We start from the raw sequence: 20,797 nt of genomic DNA, 5'->3' as shown, positions 1-20,797 counted from the left end.
ATCCCCAGCAGAGCAGTTTCACTGAAATTTGGTGCAGCGGCACACATGGGTATGCGTCCGAGTGCGAGTGTGTTTCCCAGACAGGTACCTGCCACCATCACATTCAGCTGTTAAACTGAATAAAGAACAGTCCATGGTCGAAATATCCGTAAAACCTCTCCCCGAGTGTTGAACCTTCTCTTGCACTGTCCCTCAGTGACTGTTTTCTATGTGTGAGCTGAGATAATGATTGTCGGCAGACTATCCTGATAGCAGATCCCCCCTCCACTCCCCTGAGCCCAAACGTGTCCCACATTCAGCAGTATCCCCCACAGGGGCAAGCTGAGCGTCCCCTACCCTGCCCCCTCCCCCATACCACCAGCACTGCCAAGTCTCACCTGAAGCTGGACAATGCCGAGGATTCAAAGCTCCCATCCACCTACATCTCTCTGCCGCTCATTCCTTTGCTTGGAAGGTTGGCATTGTCAGCACGGTCACCATGTCTGGCCTGAGATGGTGGGGCTCCTTGTAAACCCCCTGAAGACCATGTGGAGGAGGTGCCTCACATTCCTCACGGCAGCCTGATACAACTAACTCAACACGTTGTTGGTCACGGGTGGGCCAGACTGGGAACATTTGACAGGTTTGCCTGAAGGACGCGGATACAGCAGGTGGGTTTTTAAGACAAATCAGCAGTTTCATAATCACTCTTTCCCGTTTTCATGTTCCCTCGCTCGCGTTCTCAGTCCAGGGCTCTGTTAGCTGGCTTGGCTCTGTCTTTACCCTTAAGCCCTTGGAACAGATTGACCAGCTCACAGTCTTTTAAGGCAGGATTGGCCACAGAACAGAACATCTGGCCACCTTCAAACCCACTGCGCTGGTGGATGATGCCTTACAAGGGGGAATTTCAAACAATAATAAAATCATGCTGGCCTGAGGCGTGAAATAAACATTTCTCAAGGGGGCAGGTAGATTTTGGCCACACACAACACCCACACACACACCCACATAACACCCCTCCCCACACACACAAACACCCCCCCCCCACACACACACAACACCCCACACACACACACACAACACCCCCCCCACACACAGCACCCCACACACAGCACCCCACACACACACACACAACACCCCCCCCCACACACACCCACATAACACCCCTCCCCACACACACAAACATCCCACACACACAACACCCCCCCCCACACACACAACACCCCCCCCACACACACAACACCCCACATACACACAACACCCCCCCCACACACAACACCCCCCCCACACACACACACAGCACCCCACACACACACACAGCACCCCACACCCACACACAGCACCCCACACTCACACACAGCACCCCACACACACACACACACAACACCCCCCCCACACACAACACCCCCCACACACACACACACACACAAACAACCCCCCACACACACAACACCCCCCCACACACACAAACACCACACAAACACCCCCCCACACACACAACCCCCCCCCCACACACACAAACACCCCACACACACACAACACCCCCCCCCCCCCACACACACACACCCACACACAACACCCCACACACACAAAACACCCCCACACACACACAAACACCCCCCCACACATACACACAACACCCCCCCCACACACACAACACCCCCCCCCCACACACACACACAACACCCCACACACACACACAACACCCCCCACACATACACACAACACCCCCCCACACATACCCACACACACACAACACCCACACATTGCACTGACCCTTCCTTGTTGGGATAATTTTAAATGCTCTCAAGCACAGTTTGTCCCACCATTTAGAGTCCACCCTGAGCACACACCAGCTGTGAAAACGGATGGAACCGCAGACTGTAGCTGGATCCACATCCTCGGAATGGGGGGAGAATCTTTTATTCTAAAGAGACGGCTTTGATTTCCGGGAGTACAGACCCTGCGGCCAGCGAGGAGTTAACGGTTGGACGGTACTTGCAAAAATGAATCAAGACCAGCATCCGGTTTGTGGGGGATTGCAGTGCGTTGGGGTGGGGGGGGGAATAAATTGAGAAGCTGTGAAAATCATTATACATGAAGAGTTATTCAGGTTAAAAGAATGCACTGAACCCGTCTGAGACCATAAATGATGTTGACATGTACAGACTTAGTGAGGGAATTCATGATTACATCATGCATTCCCCAGCCTACGTCATGTGTCAGCTTCTTCCACAAAGCAACAGATGTGCAACCTCAGGCTGTAAGTCAAGAAGAAGCAACCGAGACAGAGAAGGCATCGGATATTTCAACAGCTTCGAGGAATGCCTGCTGTCCCCGACTGATCCTACGCGTCCTCCTGATCATCCGCCCAGCAGGAAATGCAACTTGAAACCAGCCTGTTCCGGCCAAGTGGTTAGAAAGTGCCACACTGCACAAGCAGCGTTTAAGAGAAGAGACACGAGGGCTGAATGAAAGGGGAATTGTGGATCTGTTCACTGAACGTCAGACACCATCTACGAGGGACAATTTAGTCTTACTTCGCCAGCAGCCAAGATCAATTTTGCATGAGAGAGAGAGAGAGAGGGAGAGAACAGAAACGAGAGAACAGACAGATAGAAACAAAATAGATATGAGCCCCAAGCATGCGTGACTAAACAAATCACTTATTGCAAACGGAGAGAACAGTGCGAGCTGGTCTGTGTACTTTTTACAATATCCCCAAGTCAAAGTCACGCAGTGAAGGCTCTCTTTATCGGAACTGGTGATGACTGCGAGGCAGAACACTACAGAGTGAGTGTGGCCTCACGGATTGCTCACTGTGTTGCAGAGCCTGTCAGGAATGCTGTCAGTGATGTTGGCGCGGTGTCAGGAGCCTCAAGTCCAAGGAACAGTAAACGCGGATTTGAATGACATCGGAAACAAACTGGAGACGGTCCACGTTCGGCCCTCCCTGGCTGCTGCTGTCGGCCATCCAGCAGTGCCATGCACTCAACTGCACAGTAATAAGTGTCACCATCCCAGCTGATGTTAGAACTGGACGGGAGGATCCCAGAGTGGAAGCCTGTTTTGAAAGACTGGAATTTTTTTTATTAAATAAACCGTGGAGGAGGATGGCAAATTAGTTTTAACAAGAAAAAACGGAATTAAACATTAAAAATTGGATTATGGTACAATATGCCGTTACTCCTCCCCTTAGCTCAACAATTACACATAGGTTTTAGGATTAACACAGATCTTAATCTACAATGGTCTCATTGACACAAAGTCCCTTTTAAGCACACAAGATGACTGTGGGTAAATACACTCTCCACTCTGAACCCCAAGTGACTGTCTGTGGATGTCTCCTCTGAATCCTGCCTCCCAAAATGATTCTCAAGTGAGAGTTTCCAAACTTAATTCCCTAAAACATCCTTTGAAATCTTCTCCTGTAAATGTGCTTTTCCTTTTAGTGGTCTGCATTCTGGAATAGAGACTCGGTTTTCCAAAGGACATTTCTAAACAAAGCCTCTGCTCCACATTTCACAGTGGATCCAGTTCAAGAAGACTGCTGTGCAAACTGCTCACAATTGCTTCAACTCTCGATTCCCATCAGACTATTGATTTATCTTCGAAGGCTGCTGTTCCACTTTAAATCTGGTTACTGCAATTGCCTCTTTAAGTCAAAACACTGTTTAATCTTCCTTGAATTCTTATAAACCATATCTTGGTCTCTATTCACTTAACTCCAGACTTCTTGGGACACTGTTTTCTTAACCAGTACTCCATAGTATGGCTTTTCTTCTGGCAAGGCTGAGACAGATATTTCTTCTTTAGCCTTCTCAAATCAACTGGTTGTAGCAGAGCTGTGAGAACTGCCTTCTCTCTCTCAATACCTATGTCCAACTGCAATCAAATTACATAGAACCATGTATAGAAAATAGAAGGAGGAGGCTATTCGGCCCTCCGAACATGCTCTGCCATTCATTATGATCATGGCTGATCATCAAGTTCAATACCCTGATCCCGCCTTCCCCCCATATCCCTTGATCCCTTTAACCCCAAGAGCTATATCTAATTCCTTCTTGAAATTACACAATGTTTTTGCCACAGCTACTTTTTGTGATAGTCAACTCCATAGATTCACCACTCTCTGTGTGAAGAAATTTTTCCCACCTCAGTCCTAAAAGATTTACCCTTTATCCTCGAACTATGACCCCTAGGTCTGGACTCCCCCACCTTCAGGAACATTCTTTCTGAATCTACTCTGTCTAATCCTGTTAGAATTTTGTACGTTTCTATGGATCCTCTCTCACTCTTCTAAACTCCAATAAATAAAATCCTAACCAATTTAGTACTCTCCTCATATGCCAGTTCCTCCATCCCAGGAATCAGCCTGGTAAACCTTCGCTACACTCCCTCCGTAGCAAGATAAGGACACCAAAACTGCCACAATACTCCAGGTGTGGCAATTGCCAGTAAAACATCCCTATTCCTCTCACTATGCTGCCTGCTGTAGCTGTGCACTTACTTTCAGTAACTGTTGCACAAGGACTCCAAGGTCTCAACTAATAATCTGCCTTCCTATTTTTGCTACCAAAGTGGATAACCTCACATTTATCCACATTATACTGCATCTGTCATGCACGTGCCCACTCACTCAGCCTGTCCAAATCACACTGAAGCATCTCTGCATCCTCCTCACAGCTCACCCTCCCACTCAACTTTGTATCATCTGCACATTTGGTGATACTACATTTAATTACCTCGTCCAAATCATTAATATATAATGTGAACAGTTGGGTCCTTGCACAGATCCATGTGGTACCCCACAAGTCACTGCCTGCCAATTGGGAAAAGACCCATTTATTCTAACCTTTTGCTTCCTGTCTGCTGACCAGTTTTATGTTCATCTCAAGACACTATCGCAATCTCATGCGCTTCAGCTTTACATATTAATCTGCTATGTGAGACCTTGTCGAAAGCCTTCTGAAAGTCTAAATAAACCACATCCACTGGTTCTCCCTGGTCAACACCACTAGTTGCATCTTCAAAGAATTCCAGTTGATTTGTCAAGCATGATTTCCCAGTCGCAAATCCATGCTGGATTTGTCTGAATATACCACTGCTTTCCAAATGCTGTGCTATGAAATCCTTTATAATGGACTCTGGCAACTTCCCTACTACCGACGTTAGGCTCACTGGTCTATAGCTCCCCTGTTTTCCCTCTACCTCTCTTTCCAAATGAGCTCAACTAAAATTTCAAAGGCCCCTTATAAGGCCCCAGTTGATAAGCAACCACCTGATTTATTTATTCTTCACACCAAACCCCTCTTTGAGCACAATAGAAACACAGTTGGAACTTAATCATCTCCACTATGTACAAACCAGCATGAATCAAACAATCACAGAAACAATTCCAGTCACAGAAACATTAAATTAACCACACTTACAGCTGTACCTTATTTCTAATATTTACCAATACAAATATAAATCCCCTAAAACTACCTTTGTTTTCCTCATACAAGCAAGTAGCTTTCACCTCCTTGCCAGTTCCTTACCCAGACCTGGCCCTGAGTGAGAGGTGAAATTGCTTGTTGGGCCGGCAGCAAGAATCAACTGTATCCCAAGTGTACTGGGGCCCACTAATGTTTAAGTAGAGCTGAGAAACCAAAAGAGACACAAGCAATAGATCTTTAGTGAAGCCTCGGGACTGGCAACAAGGTGAGAAACTGCATGGGCGAGTATGATCTGTCCGCAGCCCCACAACTTTACACAATTTTCAACAAACGGTGGCTAACCCCAGGAGACGTGTTGGCAATATTGTTCTCCCTCTGGGTGTTCCTTGAGCTTATTCCCAATCCTCAAAACCCTTCCAGCTTCCTCGGATGGTGGAACAATTTGCTTCCGGAAAAATGAGGCAGTTGGGCAGAAGAGTCACCCGGACTGGGAATGCTGATTCCTGCCTCTCCCTTCACGGAGGCAGGCCAGCCTGCCGTGATTTTCCAGCGCTCTCTGTGCTTTTATTGCAGTTCTCAAGTGGCTGCCTGTGGCTCAGCAGACAAAGGACATTCCAAAAGGAAAGGCTTACATAATGAGGTGAAAACAAACAAACATCCACAGCCGAGGTACAGCAATGGGAAGGACACCCTTCGCCTTTGGTACACCCTGCTGCCTAATTACTGTAAGCACGGAAAACGCCTTCGTCCTTGCCACAAACAACCTGATCTGCTTTTGTTTACTCGGACAAATCAGAAACAAATCATCATCCACACGCATTGCACAGAGGCCCCGTGTTCTTAAACAAAGCTGAAAGATTGAGACACCTTGCTCTGGGATCACTAAGTATTTCCACAAAATAACGACAGCACAAAGTAAACAGCTCATTCTGATTCTTATTTCCTTCTGCCCCCCAATCTTTCCATTTCATTTCCTTTCCCTCAAACCTTTCTCCTTCGTTTTCGCGTTACCGCAAAGTGCAGTGTGGAGGTTAATCTGGGGGGGGTGGGGGGGGAGGGGGGTGAGAGCCGACTCCAGTTTTCCAGCACCAGGAACCGTGCTTTTGTGTACAGCCGGCACATAAGGCGACCTCTCTTTTCACTCACCATACTCGCGTCAGTCGTCAGCCTCAGTTTTTCACCCTGCAAATATCCTGCTTTGGGGTACCTTGTAACTGGGGTGCAAAGGATCAAGGCAGTGATACAGGCTGCCTCACAATGGCGCAGGGGGTTTAACACACTCCTAGTCCGTGTGTTGGACGTTGATGACATCACTTCACACCTCCTAATCTTGTCAAAATAAACACGCAGACATTGAAATAAGTAGTTCAAATAATAACTTAATAGAACCTCAAAAATGTTGCTCAATCAAATCAAGCACTTCATATTAGTCTGTATAAACAGACCCTTGCTGAGCTAAGTGAGTCTCAGCCAAGCATTCACAATAAGGCCAGCTGGGGAAACTGATGTTTGTCCAGGTGTTTGGTGATACTGATCACACATGAGGCTCACCCACGTGTATACTCAAGTAAAAGATGTGTAGGTTCGGTGGATTGGCCATGCTAAATTGCCGCTTTGTGTCCAAGAACGTGCAGGCTACATCGCGGGGATAGGGCAGGGTGGCTGGGGAAGTGGGCCTAGGTAGAGTGCTCTTTCCGAGTGCCGGTGCAGACTCGATGGGCAAAATGGCCTCCTTCTGTACTGTTGAGATTCTTTGTAAGAAAAATCAAAAGCAGGCAGAAAGGTGGTTGCTTATTCTACCACTCTTTGCCATGTTGTACAGACACAGTGACAGTACCTTGATTGTAAAGAATATTGGAATGCCTTGATAGTGTGAATGGTATGATAGAAATGTATTTTATTTTCCTGCCCTGGTCTGTGGGAAAGATGCGAGGTTGGTTCTTGGATTGTTTGTTCACATTGGAGTTCACTGTTGCAGGGGATTTGTGTGTGTGTGTGTGTGTGTGCGTGTGTGTCGATGCAGCATGGTGCCCACAACTTTGGGGAGAGAGGGAGCGAGAGAACGAGAGAGAGATTAGAGAGAGATTACAGCTCTGACTACCTAACCCCCCCCCCCATTTAAAAACAACCCAAAGCAATGCTGCGGAACATGGACACAACCAGCATTTTTATAACATCTCAGTCACTCGTGCCACTTCACGGCGGTGTTATCAAACACCATTTGACACTGGGCCACGGAAGGAAATGATGGGCCATCATTTGCAGTGCTGTGACAATGCTGCTCGTTAGACTTGCCCTTGGCTGTTTTCCACTTCCTGCGAGACAAACCTACCTCTTTTTCCTGACTTTTCGTAACCGGCTCTAATCTGTCCTTATGTGGCTGGCTGTCAAACTTTATTTTATAATGCCCCTGTCCGGCATCTCGGGCTGTTTTATGATGTGAAAGGTACTGTGTAAATACAAGATTCAGGTGCAGTGACAATCTGCTGGAAGTCTGCAAGCTTGCAACTTCGGAAAGCGGGAAGCCAGGACCTGAGGAAACACGGCAAGCAACTGTGCATCTCCTGAATTAAAGAAGCTGGCCAACAAAGCAGCAACGAAAATCAGGAAAGCAAAACTGGCCCAATTAGGTCACTGCAAAGATCTGAGAGAGTTGTGGTGCTGGAGGAGCTGACAGAGACGCGGAGGGGCGAGGGCAGAGAAGGCTTTTTGCATGACATGGGAAACCTTAGACCAGGTCATGTGAGAATACAAGAAAAGCTTTACAGAGGCAACAAACCCAACAACAAATCTATCACTTCCTGTGATAGCGGGAGCCTATCCTGATGGAAATTACAATATTCTTTCTTGACATGACTTTGGGAATGTGCAGGAGTTGGGAATCTGGTTTGCAGAGCAGGCAGGATATGGAAACCCGGTCCAATGGTTGATTGGATTATGCCTCATCGAGGCACCTAATGGACATCCAATGCCGAGGTCAGGTGTGAGTTGACGCACCATTGTCTCTTCCAATCTGCTTGACCAACAGCTTTTTACCCAGAGGTCAAATACCGTGTTCATGTGTAAGACAGTTATTATTCTAGCCTAGTGTATTTCTATTTGTTTCAAAGGCAACATCTGAACTCCACAGGGAAGGTAAGCACATTACCTCATCCAGGTACAAACAGGAAGCTAATGAAGAAAGCATCCTCTGAAAGGCTTGTTGTTTACTGGATTGGTGAAAAACATCCTCATGATGAAGGCATTTTTAAAAAAATCTCGTAGCCTGACTCAGTCATGGTTCAACACTCAGTGTTTTCTTACTTCTGTGTAACCTTGATTCTGGTCAGTACTTTTGGTTTGAAGTTTTAGCCTGCCATGCATCAGAGTGCTGTTTTGTCACCTATCATCGTCTACAGGCATCGTCTATTGGTGCAATCCCCAGTACATCGTATCTCAGGGTAAGTTACTGCTGCTCACAGCATCCATGGGGGCTCAAGGCACTGCAGACGGAGACTGTTTCAATCGTCATTATTTTTATCTCAATGCCCCATCACAAATATGTGGTTTGCTATTTTGCACCAAATGAATAAAAAGGAAATAATTGATATTGTACCTTTCATTATGTCTCAAAGCTGTTTTCAGTCAATGAAATACTTTTGAAAGTGTAGTCACTGTCCCTCCATTGCAATAGTGACTGCATATCAAAGGTACCTCCACTGGATGTGAAGTGTGTTGGGGCGTTGGGAGGTTATGACATAAATGCGGACGAAAATTTCCACAGAGAGAGAGAAGGATTTGTACTCATTCTGCAGCCCATCACGTGCCTCAAAAACATCTCAGATTGAGCTTTTATTATCCAGATTGTGGAGTCACTTTGAACACACAGAACAACGCTGGACGGGGAGAACTCGCTGCTGTTCTTCAAACCATGGGATCATCACAGCACATCAAACCAGGCTGCGATTTATCACCTAGACCAAGGGCACATCCTCCAACAGTGCAGTGATACTTCAGCGAGTATCTGCCTCATTTGTGTGTTCAATGCTGTGAGGGATGCCTTGTGTATCCAATGCGACAGTGCCAATGATTGAGCAGGTATAGGGAACTAAACTCCAGCCCCACAGCCAGATACAATCTGATCCAACAGTCAGAGACATTACTACAACAGGGCGATAAGTCACAATGACAATCATAACTGGCTTCTGGGTGTTCATCAGTCGATTTGTACGGTAGATTTAGAATTATTTGAGAGCTGTGTCTATTACACTAAACTACAAACGCGACATCCCCAACAATATGTGGACTTAACAGGGCATAAATGAAGTAACGAGTGAAGCAAGGTTACAGATGGATATAGTGGGCAACAATCTGGAAGCTGGAGTCAAATATGGGAAATTGTGAAGTTGTTCACTCTGGTAGGGCAGCAGGGTAGCATGGTGGTTAGCATAAATGCTTCACAGCTCCAGGGTCCCAGGTTCGATTCCCGGCTGGGTCACTGTCTGTGTGGAGTCTGCACGTCCTCCCCGTGTGTGCGTGGGTTTCCTCCGGGTGCTCCGGTTTCCTCCCACAGTCCAAAGATGTGCGGGTTAGGTGGATTGGCCATGCTAAATTGCCCGTAGTGTCCTAATAAAAGTAAGGTTAAGGGGGGGGTTGTTGGGTTACGGGTATAGGGTGGATACGTGGGTTTGAGTAGGGTGATCATGGCTCGGCACAACATTGAGGGCCGAAGGGCCTGTTCTGTGCTGTACTGTTCTATGTTCTATGTTCTAAATAAGCAGAGTGTTAGTGAGAAAGAGCACGGCTGCAGAGTTCCGAGGTGCAGAGGGATCTGGTTGTATGAGTCACAAAATATTAGTCTCCAGGTGCAGCAAGTATTCAGAAGGCTAATGGAATAGAACATAGAACATAGAACATAGAACAGTACAGCACAGAACAGGCCCTTCGGCCCTCGATGTTGTGCCGAGCAATGATCACCCTACTCAAACCCACGTATCCACCCTATACCCGTAACCCAACAACCCCCCCTTTAACCTTACTTTTTAGGACACTACGGGCAATTTAGCATGGCCAATCCACCTAACCCGCACATCTTTGGACTGTGGGAGGAAACCGGAGCACCCGGAGGAAACCCACGTACACACGGGGAGGACGTGCAGACTCCGCACAGACAGTGACCCAGCCGGGAATCGAACCTGGGACCCTGGAGCTGTGAAGCATTTATGCTAACCACCATGCTGCCCTTTATTCCCGGAGGAATTGGACATTAAAGTAAAGATGTTATGCTTCAGTTGTACAGGACGTTGGTGAGATTACACAATGTAGATGTGCTGGAGGAGGTTCAGAGGAGGTTGACCAGACTGATACCCGGAATGAGCGGGTTGTGCTGGGAGGAAAGGTTGGACAGATTGGGACTGTTTCCAGCGGAGTTTAGAAGAGTGAGGGGTGACTTGATTGAAGTGTGTAAGATCCTGGACAAGGTGGATGTGGGAAGGATGTTCCTCCTGTGGGTAAGTCCAGAACCCGGGGGAACTGGTTTAAAATTAGGGGTCACCCCTCAGGGACAGAGATGAGGAGAATTTGTTTCTCTCGGGGAGGGTTGTGTGACTTTGGAACTCTCTCCCTCGGAGGATGGTGGAGGCCGGGTCACTGAGTATCTTTAAGGCAGAGGTAGATAGATTCTGGTGAGGCGGGGGATCAAAGGTTATCGGGGGTAGATGGGAATGAGGATTTTGAAACACAAACGGATCGGCCATAATCTTATTAAATAGCAGAGTAGGCTTGAGGGGCCGAATGGCCTACTTCTGCTCCTCATTCGTTACGTCCATAGAAGAATGTCATCGGATTTCAATTCAACTCACCGATGAATACCCTGTTTCCTTCTTTCATGACACAACACTGAAGGCTTCCCATTAAGTTACTTCCACTTCCCATGCTTGGCAGGATGGTGGCATGAACGAGCTGGGCTGAAATTTTTACTTTTGAGAGTGAGGAAGGGAAGAGAGAAAATAATTGTTGATTTTGCAAAACAGCGTTGTGTGTGGGTGTGTGGGAGGCAGATACCTGTTTAGCTTAGCTCAGTGATGTCATCACTGATGAAAGCTGAATTCCTGTTCAATGGCTGTCTTCAGCACCTGGGAACGATAACCGAGGGTTGGGAACGATAGCCGAGGGTTGGGAACGATAACCGAGGGTTGGGAACGATAGCCGAGGGTTGGGAACGATAACCAAGGGTTGGGAACGATAGCCGAGGGTTGGGAACGATAGCTGAGGGTTGGGAATGATAGCCGAGGGTTGGGAACGATAGCCGAGGGTTGGGAACGATAGCCGAGGGTTGGGAACGATAACCGAGGGTTGGGAACGATAACCGAGGGTTGGGAACGATAACCGAGGGTTGGCTCCGCACTTCCATTTTTGCTCGATGCCAATGACTGAAACTGACCTCCGGTGGAGGGCCAATCAGTTTGCTGAAATGTCCTGGGTGAGCTTCAACCACATTTGTTGCACATCTGCAACAACAGAGGCATGAACTCAAGGGGTGCAGGCGATTGGCTTTGAAAACAGGTTTGTACTGGGCCCCGGGATATTATTCCACTGCTGCTCCCCTGCAGATCCCCAGGCAGCGAGCTATAAAAAGAGAGCATCGCTCGAGCAATCTGTGGTTTGTTGAGCGGAACAGAACAGATTCCCAGGAGCCAGCAACAGAAGAATCACCCAGGCTTTTTATTACCCCAAATAGAAGTCCCGACGACGTTCACGCGAAGGCTGAACTTGAGCAGGATTTTCTTTCTTACCAAAGTAATAAATCGAGGGGCCGTGATGAATCGTGAAGTGCAAGAATTTAAATCTCACTTTGAATCACACTTAATTGGCAATCCTTCCCTGCTTCCCCTCTGTTGCTTACTTAGATTACACCTGACCAAATTGTTTGACAGAATCAAACCGACTGTGAGCAAGATTGGGGACTTGGGGTATTTTTGAGGTGAAGGGCAGTGTGGTTGGGGGTGGGGTCCTCAGTAGCTGGAATTTAACGTAATCACTAATCGCTTGCCAGCCAAGAAATATCTACCTCAACCGTCGAGGTTTGTTATTTTGCTGTTAACTGAGAACAGACAAGGTTCTTTGGGAGTCAGATTTATTTGGCTTGCGACTCTCACTTGTTGGTTGATTCATCTGAGAGAAACCCCAAGCTCACCCCCCTCATCTATTTCCTTCACCTCCCGCCCCCTGACCTTCGCCAAATGGCTGCCAGCCGAGTTGCGGTGTTTTTCCTCGTGTCTCCAAGTTCCTCAAGCTTATTCCCACACTTGCTCGAACCCTTCTGGCTCCCTCTGTTAACTTTCGCTAATGTGCTCTCCAACCGAACCTTCAGTGACCAGTGAATCAAACAACACCCCAACAGGAGAGGCCAGCATCTCTACCGTCTCTACTGAGCACACAGTTCACCTCACTCAAAATAGATTATCCAAATCTAGATTCTACACTTCAGCAAGAATTAACGTTTCGCCGTCAAGGCGTGGACTTACTTTTTCAAGGGTTCAATGGCTGTTTTCTGAATCTGATTGACCTGATGGAAGAAGCAGAGAGGATATTTTGCATCAATTAACCACACTGAACTATGAGGCACAGAGTACAGTATCACTGAGCAAGGGTAGAAACAAACTGGATGCTCCACTATCCTGCATTGTAAATCATTTGGATACAAGACACACGGTTAAGTTTAAACAACGTTGAGGTTTTACACCTGACGACCTCAAATTCGGGGAATGGTCTCTCAGGCTCAGCAGAGATGAAGTAATTCATTGATAGAGTAAGTAATTCATTGCTAAAATTGTGAATGGGCTTGGAGAGAATGTTTGGTCGATGATATGAAACGCAGTCAAACTTGGGTCTTCCAAACTAAACCAAGACCACGTCACTCAAGATTCCCAATTTGAACCATAGGACCATAGCGCAAAGGAGGCCAGCTGGTTACAAACTCTCCCGCCAGTACAATTAGTTTCTCCATATTTATTCTGTCAAAACTATTCACAGTTCTGAATATCTTTTTAAAATCATCCCTTAACCTTTGCTGCTCTGACGAGACTAAACCAGGTCCTCTAGTCTCTTCGCTTAACTGAAGTCCCTGATCTGTGGAACCCTTTCAGTAAATCTCCGAGACCTTGACGTTCTTTCTCTGGTGTCATGCTCAGAACCCAGTGATTTGCAATGGCTAAGTGCAACTTGTTTGCCCTGGTACTCCATGCATTATCTATAAAGCCACGTTACTTTTTAAACAATCTACCTGTCACATCACGAGAAAGGAGACAATGGCGTAGTGGTATTGTCGCTGGACTAGCAATCCAGAGACCCAGGGGACTGCTCTGGGGACCCAGGTTCGAATCCCACCACGGCAGGTGGTGAAATCTGAATTCAGTAAAAAGAACCTGGAATTAAAAGTCAAATGACGACTATGGAACCATTGTCGTAAAAGCCCAGACTTTGACAAAGAGTCATCGGACTCGAAACGTGAGCTCTTTTCTCTCCCTACAGATGCTGCCAGACCTGCTGAGATTTTTCAGCATTTTCTCTTTCGTCATAAAAGCCCATCTGGATCACTCACTTTTCCAACTTCTTCCATCGGGCAGGAGATTCAGAAGTCTGAGAACACGCACGAACAGACTCAAAAACAGCTTCTTCCCCACTGTCACCAGGCTCCTAAATGATCCTCTTAATGACTGACCTCATTAACACTACACCCTGTATGCTTCATCCGATGCCAATGCTTATGTAGTTACACTGTATATCTTGTGTTGCCCTATTATGTATGCTCATGTATTTTCTTGAATTCTGTTTAATTCCCTTTTCTTCCCATGTACTGAATGATCTGTTGAGCTGCTTGCAGAAAAATACTTTTCACTGTACCTCGGTACACGTGACAATAAACAAATCCAATCCAATCCAATCCAATCATGTCCTTCAGGGAAGGAAATCTGCCGTCCTTACCCGGTCTGGCCTACATGTGACTCCAGACCCACAGCAATGTGGTTGACTCTTAAATGCCCTCAGGGATGGGCAGTAAATGCTGGCCTAGCCAGCCACGCCCACATTCCATGCAAGAATGTTTGACTTTGACAGAGTGGTTAACAAAGCATATGGACCCTGGGCTTAACAAAGAGAAACACAGAGTACAAAACCAAGGAAGTCATGATAAATCCGTATAAAACACTAATTTCATCCTGATCTGGAGTAATGGCTGCAGTTCTGGATACCACAGGGGGAGAGACGGTAACATTGTGTCACTGAGGCTGGACTGACAATCCACAGACCCAGGCTAAACATTGTGGCTGGTGGAGTTTAAATTCAGCCATTAATATGGAATAGAAAGCTCGTCTCAGTGATGGTAACCGTGGCAACTAGCATCAATTGTTATAAAAACCCGTCGGGTTCACTAATTCCCTTCAGGGAAGGAAATCGGCCGTCCTTGGGTCTGGCCGACACGTGACTCCAGACCCACAGCAATGTGGTTGCCTCTGAACTACCCTCCTTTCTGAAATGGCCGAGCAAGACACTCCGTTTAAGGGCAATTAGGGATGGGCAACAAATGCTGGTCCAGCTCAGCGACGCCCACATCCCTGGAAAGAATGAAGGAAAAAAACAGACTTTACTCAGGATACGAAAGCATTGAACCAGCAGAGGGCAGCAGAGCAGAGCTACTGATCAGCTGTTCTGGGGAAATTTGCATACGTGCAGTGCGGTCAGCCTAAGTTGAAGGTGAACCTGCGAAGGAGACCCAAGGAGTTTGAGTAAAGGCAAGCAACCAGCAGAGGGCAGCAGAGCAGAGCTACTGATCAGCTGTTCTGGTGAAATTTGCATATGTGCAGTGCGGTCAGCCTAAGTTGAAGGTGAACCTGCGAAGGAGACCCAAGGAGTTTGAGTAAAGGCAAGCAACCAGCAGAGGGCAGCAGAGCAGAGCTACTGATCAGCTGTTCTGGGGAAATTTGCATACGTGCAGTGCGGCCAGCCTAAGTTGAAGGTGGTTTGTGGAGGGGCTGTTGGCAAGTGACAGTTAAACCCGAAACACTTTGTGAGTGTTTCCCACCCTACCCCCTCCTCTAACCAACCCCCCCACCCCACGGTGGTTGGGAAGCGGGAGCAGGGGCCTGTCGTGAAGGTGAGTGAGTGCCTTTAAATTTGCTTACCTTTCAGCGGGAGCAGGGTTTGAGGGAATATCAGGTAAGCTCTTCCTTTCTTTTTCTTTTTCTTGTTTTTTTTTTAAATCTAGAGGTGATGTCAGGGAAGGCAGTACAATGCTCCTCCTGCAGAATGTTTGAGGTGAGGGACGCCGGCAGTGTCCCTGCTGATTTCATCTGTGGGAAGTGCACCCAACTCCAGCTCCTCAAAAACCGTGTTAGGGACCTGGAGCTTGAGCTGGATGAACTTCGGATCATTCGGGAGGCAGAGGGGGTCATAGATAGGAGCTTCAGGGAAGTAGTTACACCAAAGACTGGAGATAGATGGGTAACTGTAAGAGGGACTGGGAAGAAGCAGTCAGTGCAGGGACCCCCTGCGGTCGTTCCCCTGAGTAACAAGTATACCGTTTTGGATACTTGTGGGGGGGGGGGACTTACCAGGGGTAAGCCATGGGGTACGGGCCTCTGGCACGGAGTCTGTCCCTGTTGTTCAGAAGGGAAGGGGGGAAAGGAGTAGAACATTAGTAATTGGGGACTCAATAGGCAGGGGCACAGATAGGAGATTTTGTGGGAGCGAGAGAGACTCACGTTTGGTATGTTGCCTCCCAGGTGCAAGGGTATGTGATGTCTCGGATCGTGTTTTCCGGGTCCTTAAGGGGGAGGGGGAGCAGCCCCAAGTCGTAGTCCACATTGGCACTAACGACATAGGTAGGAAAGGGGACAAGGATGTCAGGCAGGCCTTTAGGGAGCTAGGATGGAAGCTCAGAGCGAGAACAAACAGAGTTGTTATCTCTGGGTTGTTGCCCGTGCCACGTGATAGTGAGATGAGGAATAGGGAGAGAGAGCAATTAAACACGTGGCTACAGGGATGGTGCAGGCGGGAGGAATTCAGATTTCTGGATAACTGGGGCTCTTTCTGGGGAAGGTGGGACCTCTATAGACAGGATGGTCTACATCTGAACCTGAGGGGCACCAATATCCTGGGGGGGAGATTTGTTAGTGCTCTTTGGGGGGGTTTAAACTAATTCAGCAGGGGCATGGGAATCTGGATTGTAGTTTTGGGGTGCGAGAGATTGAGAGTAGAGAGGTCAGGAGCACAGATTTGACTTCGCAGGAGGGCGGCAGTGTTCAGGTCTGTGGTTTGAAGTGTGTCTATTTCAATGCCAGGAGTATACGAAATAAGGTAGGGGAACTGGCAGCATGGGTTGGTACCTGGGACTTCGATGTTGTGGCCATTTCAGAGACATGGATAGAGCAGGGACAGGAATGGTTGTTGCAGGTTCCGGGGTTTAGGTGCTTTAGTAAGGTCAGAGAAGGGGGCAAAAGAGGGGGAGGTGTGGCGCTGCTAGTCAAGGACAGTATTACGGTGGCAGAAAGGATGCAAGATGGGGACTCTTCTTCCGAGGTAGTATGGGCTGAGGTTAGAAACAGGAAAGGAGAGGTCACACTGCTGGGAGTTTTCTATAGGTCACCTAATAGTTCTAGAGATTTAGAGGAAAGGATGGCGAAGATGATTCTGGAAAAGAGCGAAAGTAACAGGGTAGTTGTTATGGGAGACTTTAACTTTCCTAATATTGACTGGAAAAGATATAGTTCGAGTACATTGGATGGGTCGTTCTTTGTACAATGTGTGCAGGAGGGTTTTCTGACACAATATGTTGACAGGCCAACAAGAGGTGAGGCCACTTTGGATTTGGTTTTGGGTAATGAACCAGGCCAGGTGTTAGATCTGGAGGTAGGTGAACACTTTGGAGACAGTGACCACAATTCGGTGACCTTTACGTTAGTGATGGAAAGGGATAAGTATACCCCGCAGGGCAAGAGTTATAGCTGGGGGAAGGGCAATTATGATGCCATTAGACATGACTTAGGATGTGTTGGTTGGAGAAGTAGGCTGCAAGGGTTGGGCACACTGGATATGTGGAGCTTGTTCAAGGAACAGCTCTTGCATGTTCTTGATAAGTACGTACCAGTCAGGCAGGGAGGAAGGGGTCGAGCGAGGGAACCGTGGTTTACCAAAGAAGTGGAATCTCTTGTTAAGAGGAAGAAGGAGGCCTATGTGAAGATGAGGCGTGAAGTTTCAGTTGGGGCGCTTGATAGTTACAAGGAAGCGAGGAAGGATCTAAAGAGAGAGCTGAGACGAGCAAGGAGGGGACATGAGAAGTCTTTGGCAGGTAGGATCAAGGAAAACCCAAAGGCTTTCTATAGGTATGTCAGGAATAAAAGAATGACTAGGGTAAGAGTAGGGCCAGTCAAGGACAGTGGTGGGAAGTTGTGTGTGGAGGCTGAGGAGATAAGCGAGATACTAAAAGAATACTTTTCGTCAGTATTCACTCAAGAAAAAGATAATATTGTGGAGGAGAATGCTGAGACCCAGGCTATTAGAATAGATGGCATTGAGGTGCGTAGGGAAGAAGTGTTGGCAATTCTGGACAAGGTGAAAATAGATAAGTCCCCGGGGCCGGATGGGATTTATCCTAGGATTCTCTGGGAAGCCAGGGAAGAGATTGCTGAGCCTTTGGCTTTGATTTTTAGGTCATCATTGGCTACAGGAATAGTGCCAGAGGACTGGAGGATAGCAAATGTGGTCCCTTTGTTCAAGAAGGGGAGTAGAGATAACCCCGGTAACTATAGGCCGGTGAGCCTAACGTCTGTGGTGGGTAAAGTCTTGGAGAGGATTATAAAAGATACGATTTATAATCATCTAGATAGGAATAATATGATTAGGGATAGTCAGCATGGTTTTGTGAAGGGTAGGTCATGCCTCACAAACCTTATCGAGTTCTTTGAGAAGGTGACTGAACAGGTAGACGAGGGTAGAGCAGTTGATGTGGTGTATATGGATTTCAGTAAAGCGTTTGATAAGGTTCCCCACGGTCGGCTATTGCAGAAAATACGGAGGCTGGGGATTGAGGGTGATTTAGAGATGTGGATCAGAAATTGGCTAGTTGAAAGAAGACAGAGAGTGGTAGTTGATGGGAAATGTTCAGAATGGAGTTCAGTTACGAGTGGCGTACCACAAGGATCTGTTCTGGGGCCGTTGCTGTTTGTCATTTTTATAAATGACCTAGAGGAGGGCGCAGAAGGATGGGTGAGTAAATTTGCAGACGACACTAAAGTTGGTGGAGTTGTAGACAGTGGGGAAGGATGTTGCAGGTTACAGAGGGACATAGATAAGCTGCAGAGCTGGGCTGAGAGGTGGCAAATGGAGTTTAATGTGGAGAAGTGTGAGGTGATTCACTTTGGAAAGAATAACAGAAATGCGGAATATTTGGCTAATGGTAAAATTCTTGGTAGTGTGGATGAGCAGAGGGATCTCGGTGTCCATGTACATAGATCCCTGAAAGTTGCCACCCAGGTTGATAGGGTTGTGAAGAAGGCCTATGGTGTGTTGGCCTTTATTGGTAGAGGGATTGAGTTCCGGAGCCATGAGGTCATGTTGCAGTTGTACAAAACTCTAGTACGGCCGCATTTGGAGTATTGCGTACAGTTCTGGTCGCCTCATTATAGGAAGGACGTGGAAGCTTTGGAACGGGTGCAGAGGAGATTTACTAGGATGTTGCCTGGTATGGAGGGAAAATCTTATGAGGAAAGGCTGATGGACTTGAGGTTTTTTTCGTTAGAGAGAAGAAGGTTAAGAGGTGACTTAATAGAGGCATACAAAATGATCAGAGGGTTAGATAGGGTGGACAGCGAGAGCCTTCTCCCGCGGATGGAGGTGGCTAGCACGAGGGGACATAGCCTTAAATTGAGGGGTAATAGATATAGGACAGAGGTCAGAGGTGGGTTTTTTACGCAAAGAGTGGTGAGGCCGTGGAATGCCCTACCTGCAACAGTAGTGAACTCGCCAACATTGAGGGCATTTAAAAGTTTATTGGATAAGCATATGGATGATAAGGGCATAGTGTAGGTTAGATGGCCTTTAGTTTTTTTTCCATGTCGGTGCAACATTGAGGGCCGAAGGGCCTGTACTGCGCTGTATCATTCTATGTTCTATGTTCTATCAGAGAGGGTTCAGCAAAGGTTGACAAGAATGGTTCCAGGGGTTAGGAAGTGTAGTTATGTGGATTGATTGGAGAAGCTGTGACTGTTCTGTTTGAAGAAGAGAAGTTTGTGAGGAGATTCCATTGTGTGTTCAAACTCACGTTGGTGATGTGGACGGAGAAGCTCGGGAGCAATCAGCGACTCTGGGAGGGAGGTAGCCTGTAAAGGGTTAACAGAAGGAGACAGTCTCTATCATCAGTGATGTTAGATCACATGATAAAGGAGTGTGCCGAGAGATTGTTCACTGTGCTAAGCCTTGTACTGTACATAGTTAATAGAATATCCAACACAAGGTCAGGTTTATCAATAGTCTTGCTTCCAGAAATTTCTATCTACCCTCACCAAGGACAACCTCATCTGAGACCCACAACGATGATCAGAGGATTGGCGCTCAAGGTTCATCCCTCGGGGAGTCATTCCCTAAACTCCTCCGCATTTCCCCCCGAAACTCCTCCACATTTCCCCCCTAAACTCCTCCACATTTCCCCCTAAACGCCTCCACATTTCCCCCCTAAACTCCTCCACATTTCCCCCTAAACTCCTCCACATTTCCCCCCTAAACTCCTCCACATTTCCCCCTAAACTCCTCCACATTTCCCCCTAAACTCCTCCACATTTCCCCCCTAAACTCCTCCACATTTCCCCCTAAACTCCTCCACATTTCCCCCCTAAACTCCTCCACATTTCCCCCCTAAACTCCTCCACATTTCCCCCTAAACTCCTCCACATTTCCCCCCTAAACTCCTCCACATTTCCCCCCTAAACTCCTCCACATTCCCCCCCTAAACTCCTCCACATTTCCCCCTAAACTCTTCCACATTTCCCCCCTAAACTCCTCCGCATTTCCCCCCGAAACTCCTCCACATTTCCCCCCTAAACTCCTCCACATTTCCCCCCTAAACTCATCCACATTTCCCCCTAAATCCCCCCACATTTCCCCCCTAAACTCCTCCACATTCCCCCCTAAACTCCTCCACATTCCCCCCGAAACTCCTCCACATTTCCCCCCGAAACACCTCCACATTTCCCCCCTAAACTACTCCGCATTTCCCCCCGAAACTCCTCCACATTTCCCCCCTAAACTCCTCCACATTTCCCCCCTAAACGACTCCACATTCCCCCTAAACTCCTCCACATTTCCCCCCTAAACTCCTCCACATTTCCCCCTAAACTCCTCCACATTTC

At 47.5% G+C, this 20,797-nt stretch overlaps 1 protein-coding gene across 1 annotated transcript in view; it reads right to left on the bottom strand.

Annotated features, from left to right (window-relative positions):
- bin3 (bridging integrator 3) overlaps positions 1–20,797 on the bottom strand; it is a 122,406-nt gene that overhangs the window by 61,755 nt on the left and 39,854 nt on the right. The window contains exon 5 of the mRNA XM_038785677.1: positions 12,923–12,963. Coding sequence (XP_038641605.1) covers positions 12,923–12,963 — 41 coding nt within the window. The remainder of the gene's footprint in view (positions 1–12,922; positions 12,964–20,797) is intronic.

Source organism: Scyliorhinus canicula, chromosome 26, assembly GCF_902713615.1.
Source record: "Scyliorhinus canicula chromosome 26, sScyCan1.1, whole genome shotgun sequence".
In the NCBI taxonomy this organism is placed as follows: domain Eukaryota; kingdom Metazoa; phylum Chordata; class Chondrichthyes; order Carcharhiniformes; family Scyliorhinidae; genus Scyliorhinus; species Scyliorhinus canicula.
The sequence above is the reverse complement of the archived record's forward strand: the minus strand, read 5'-3'. Positions and strand labels throughout refer to the sequence as shown.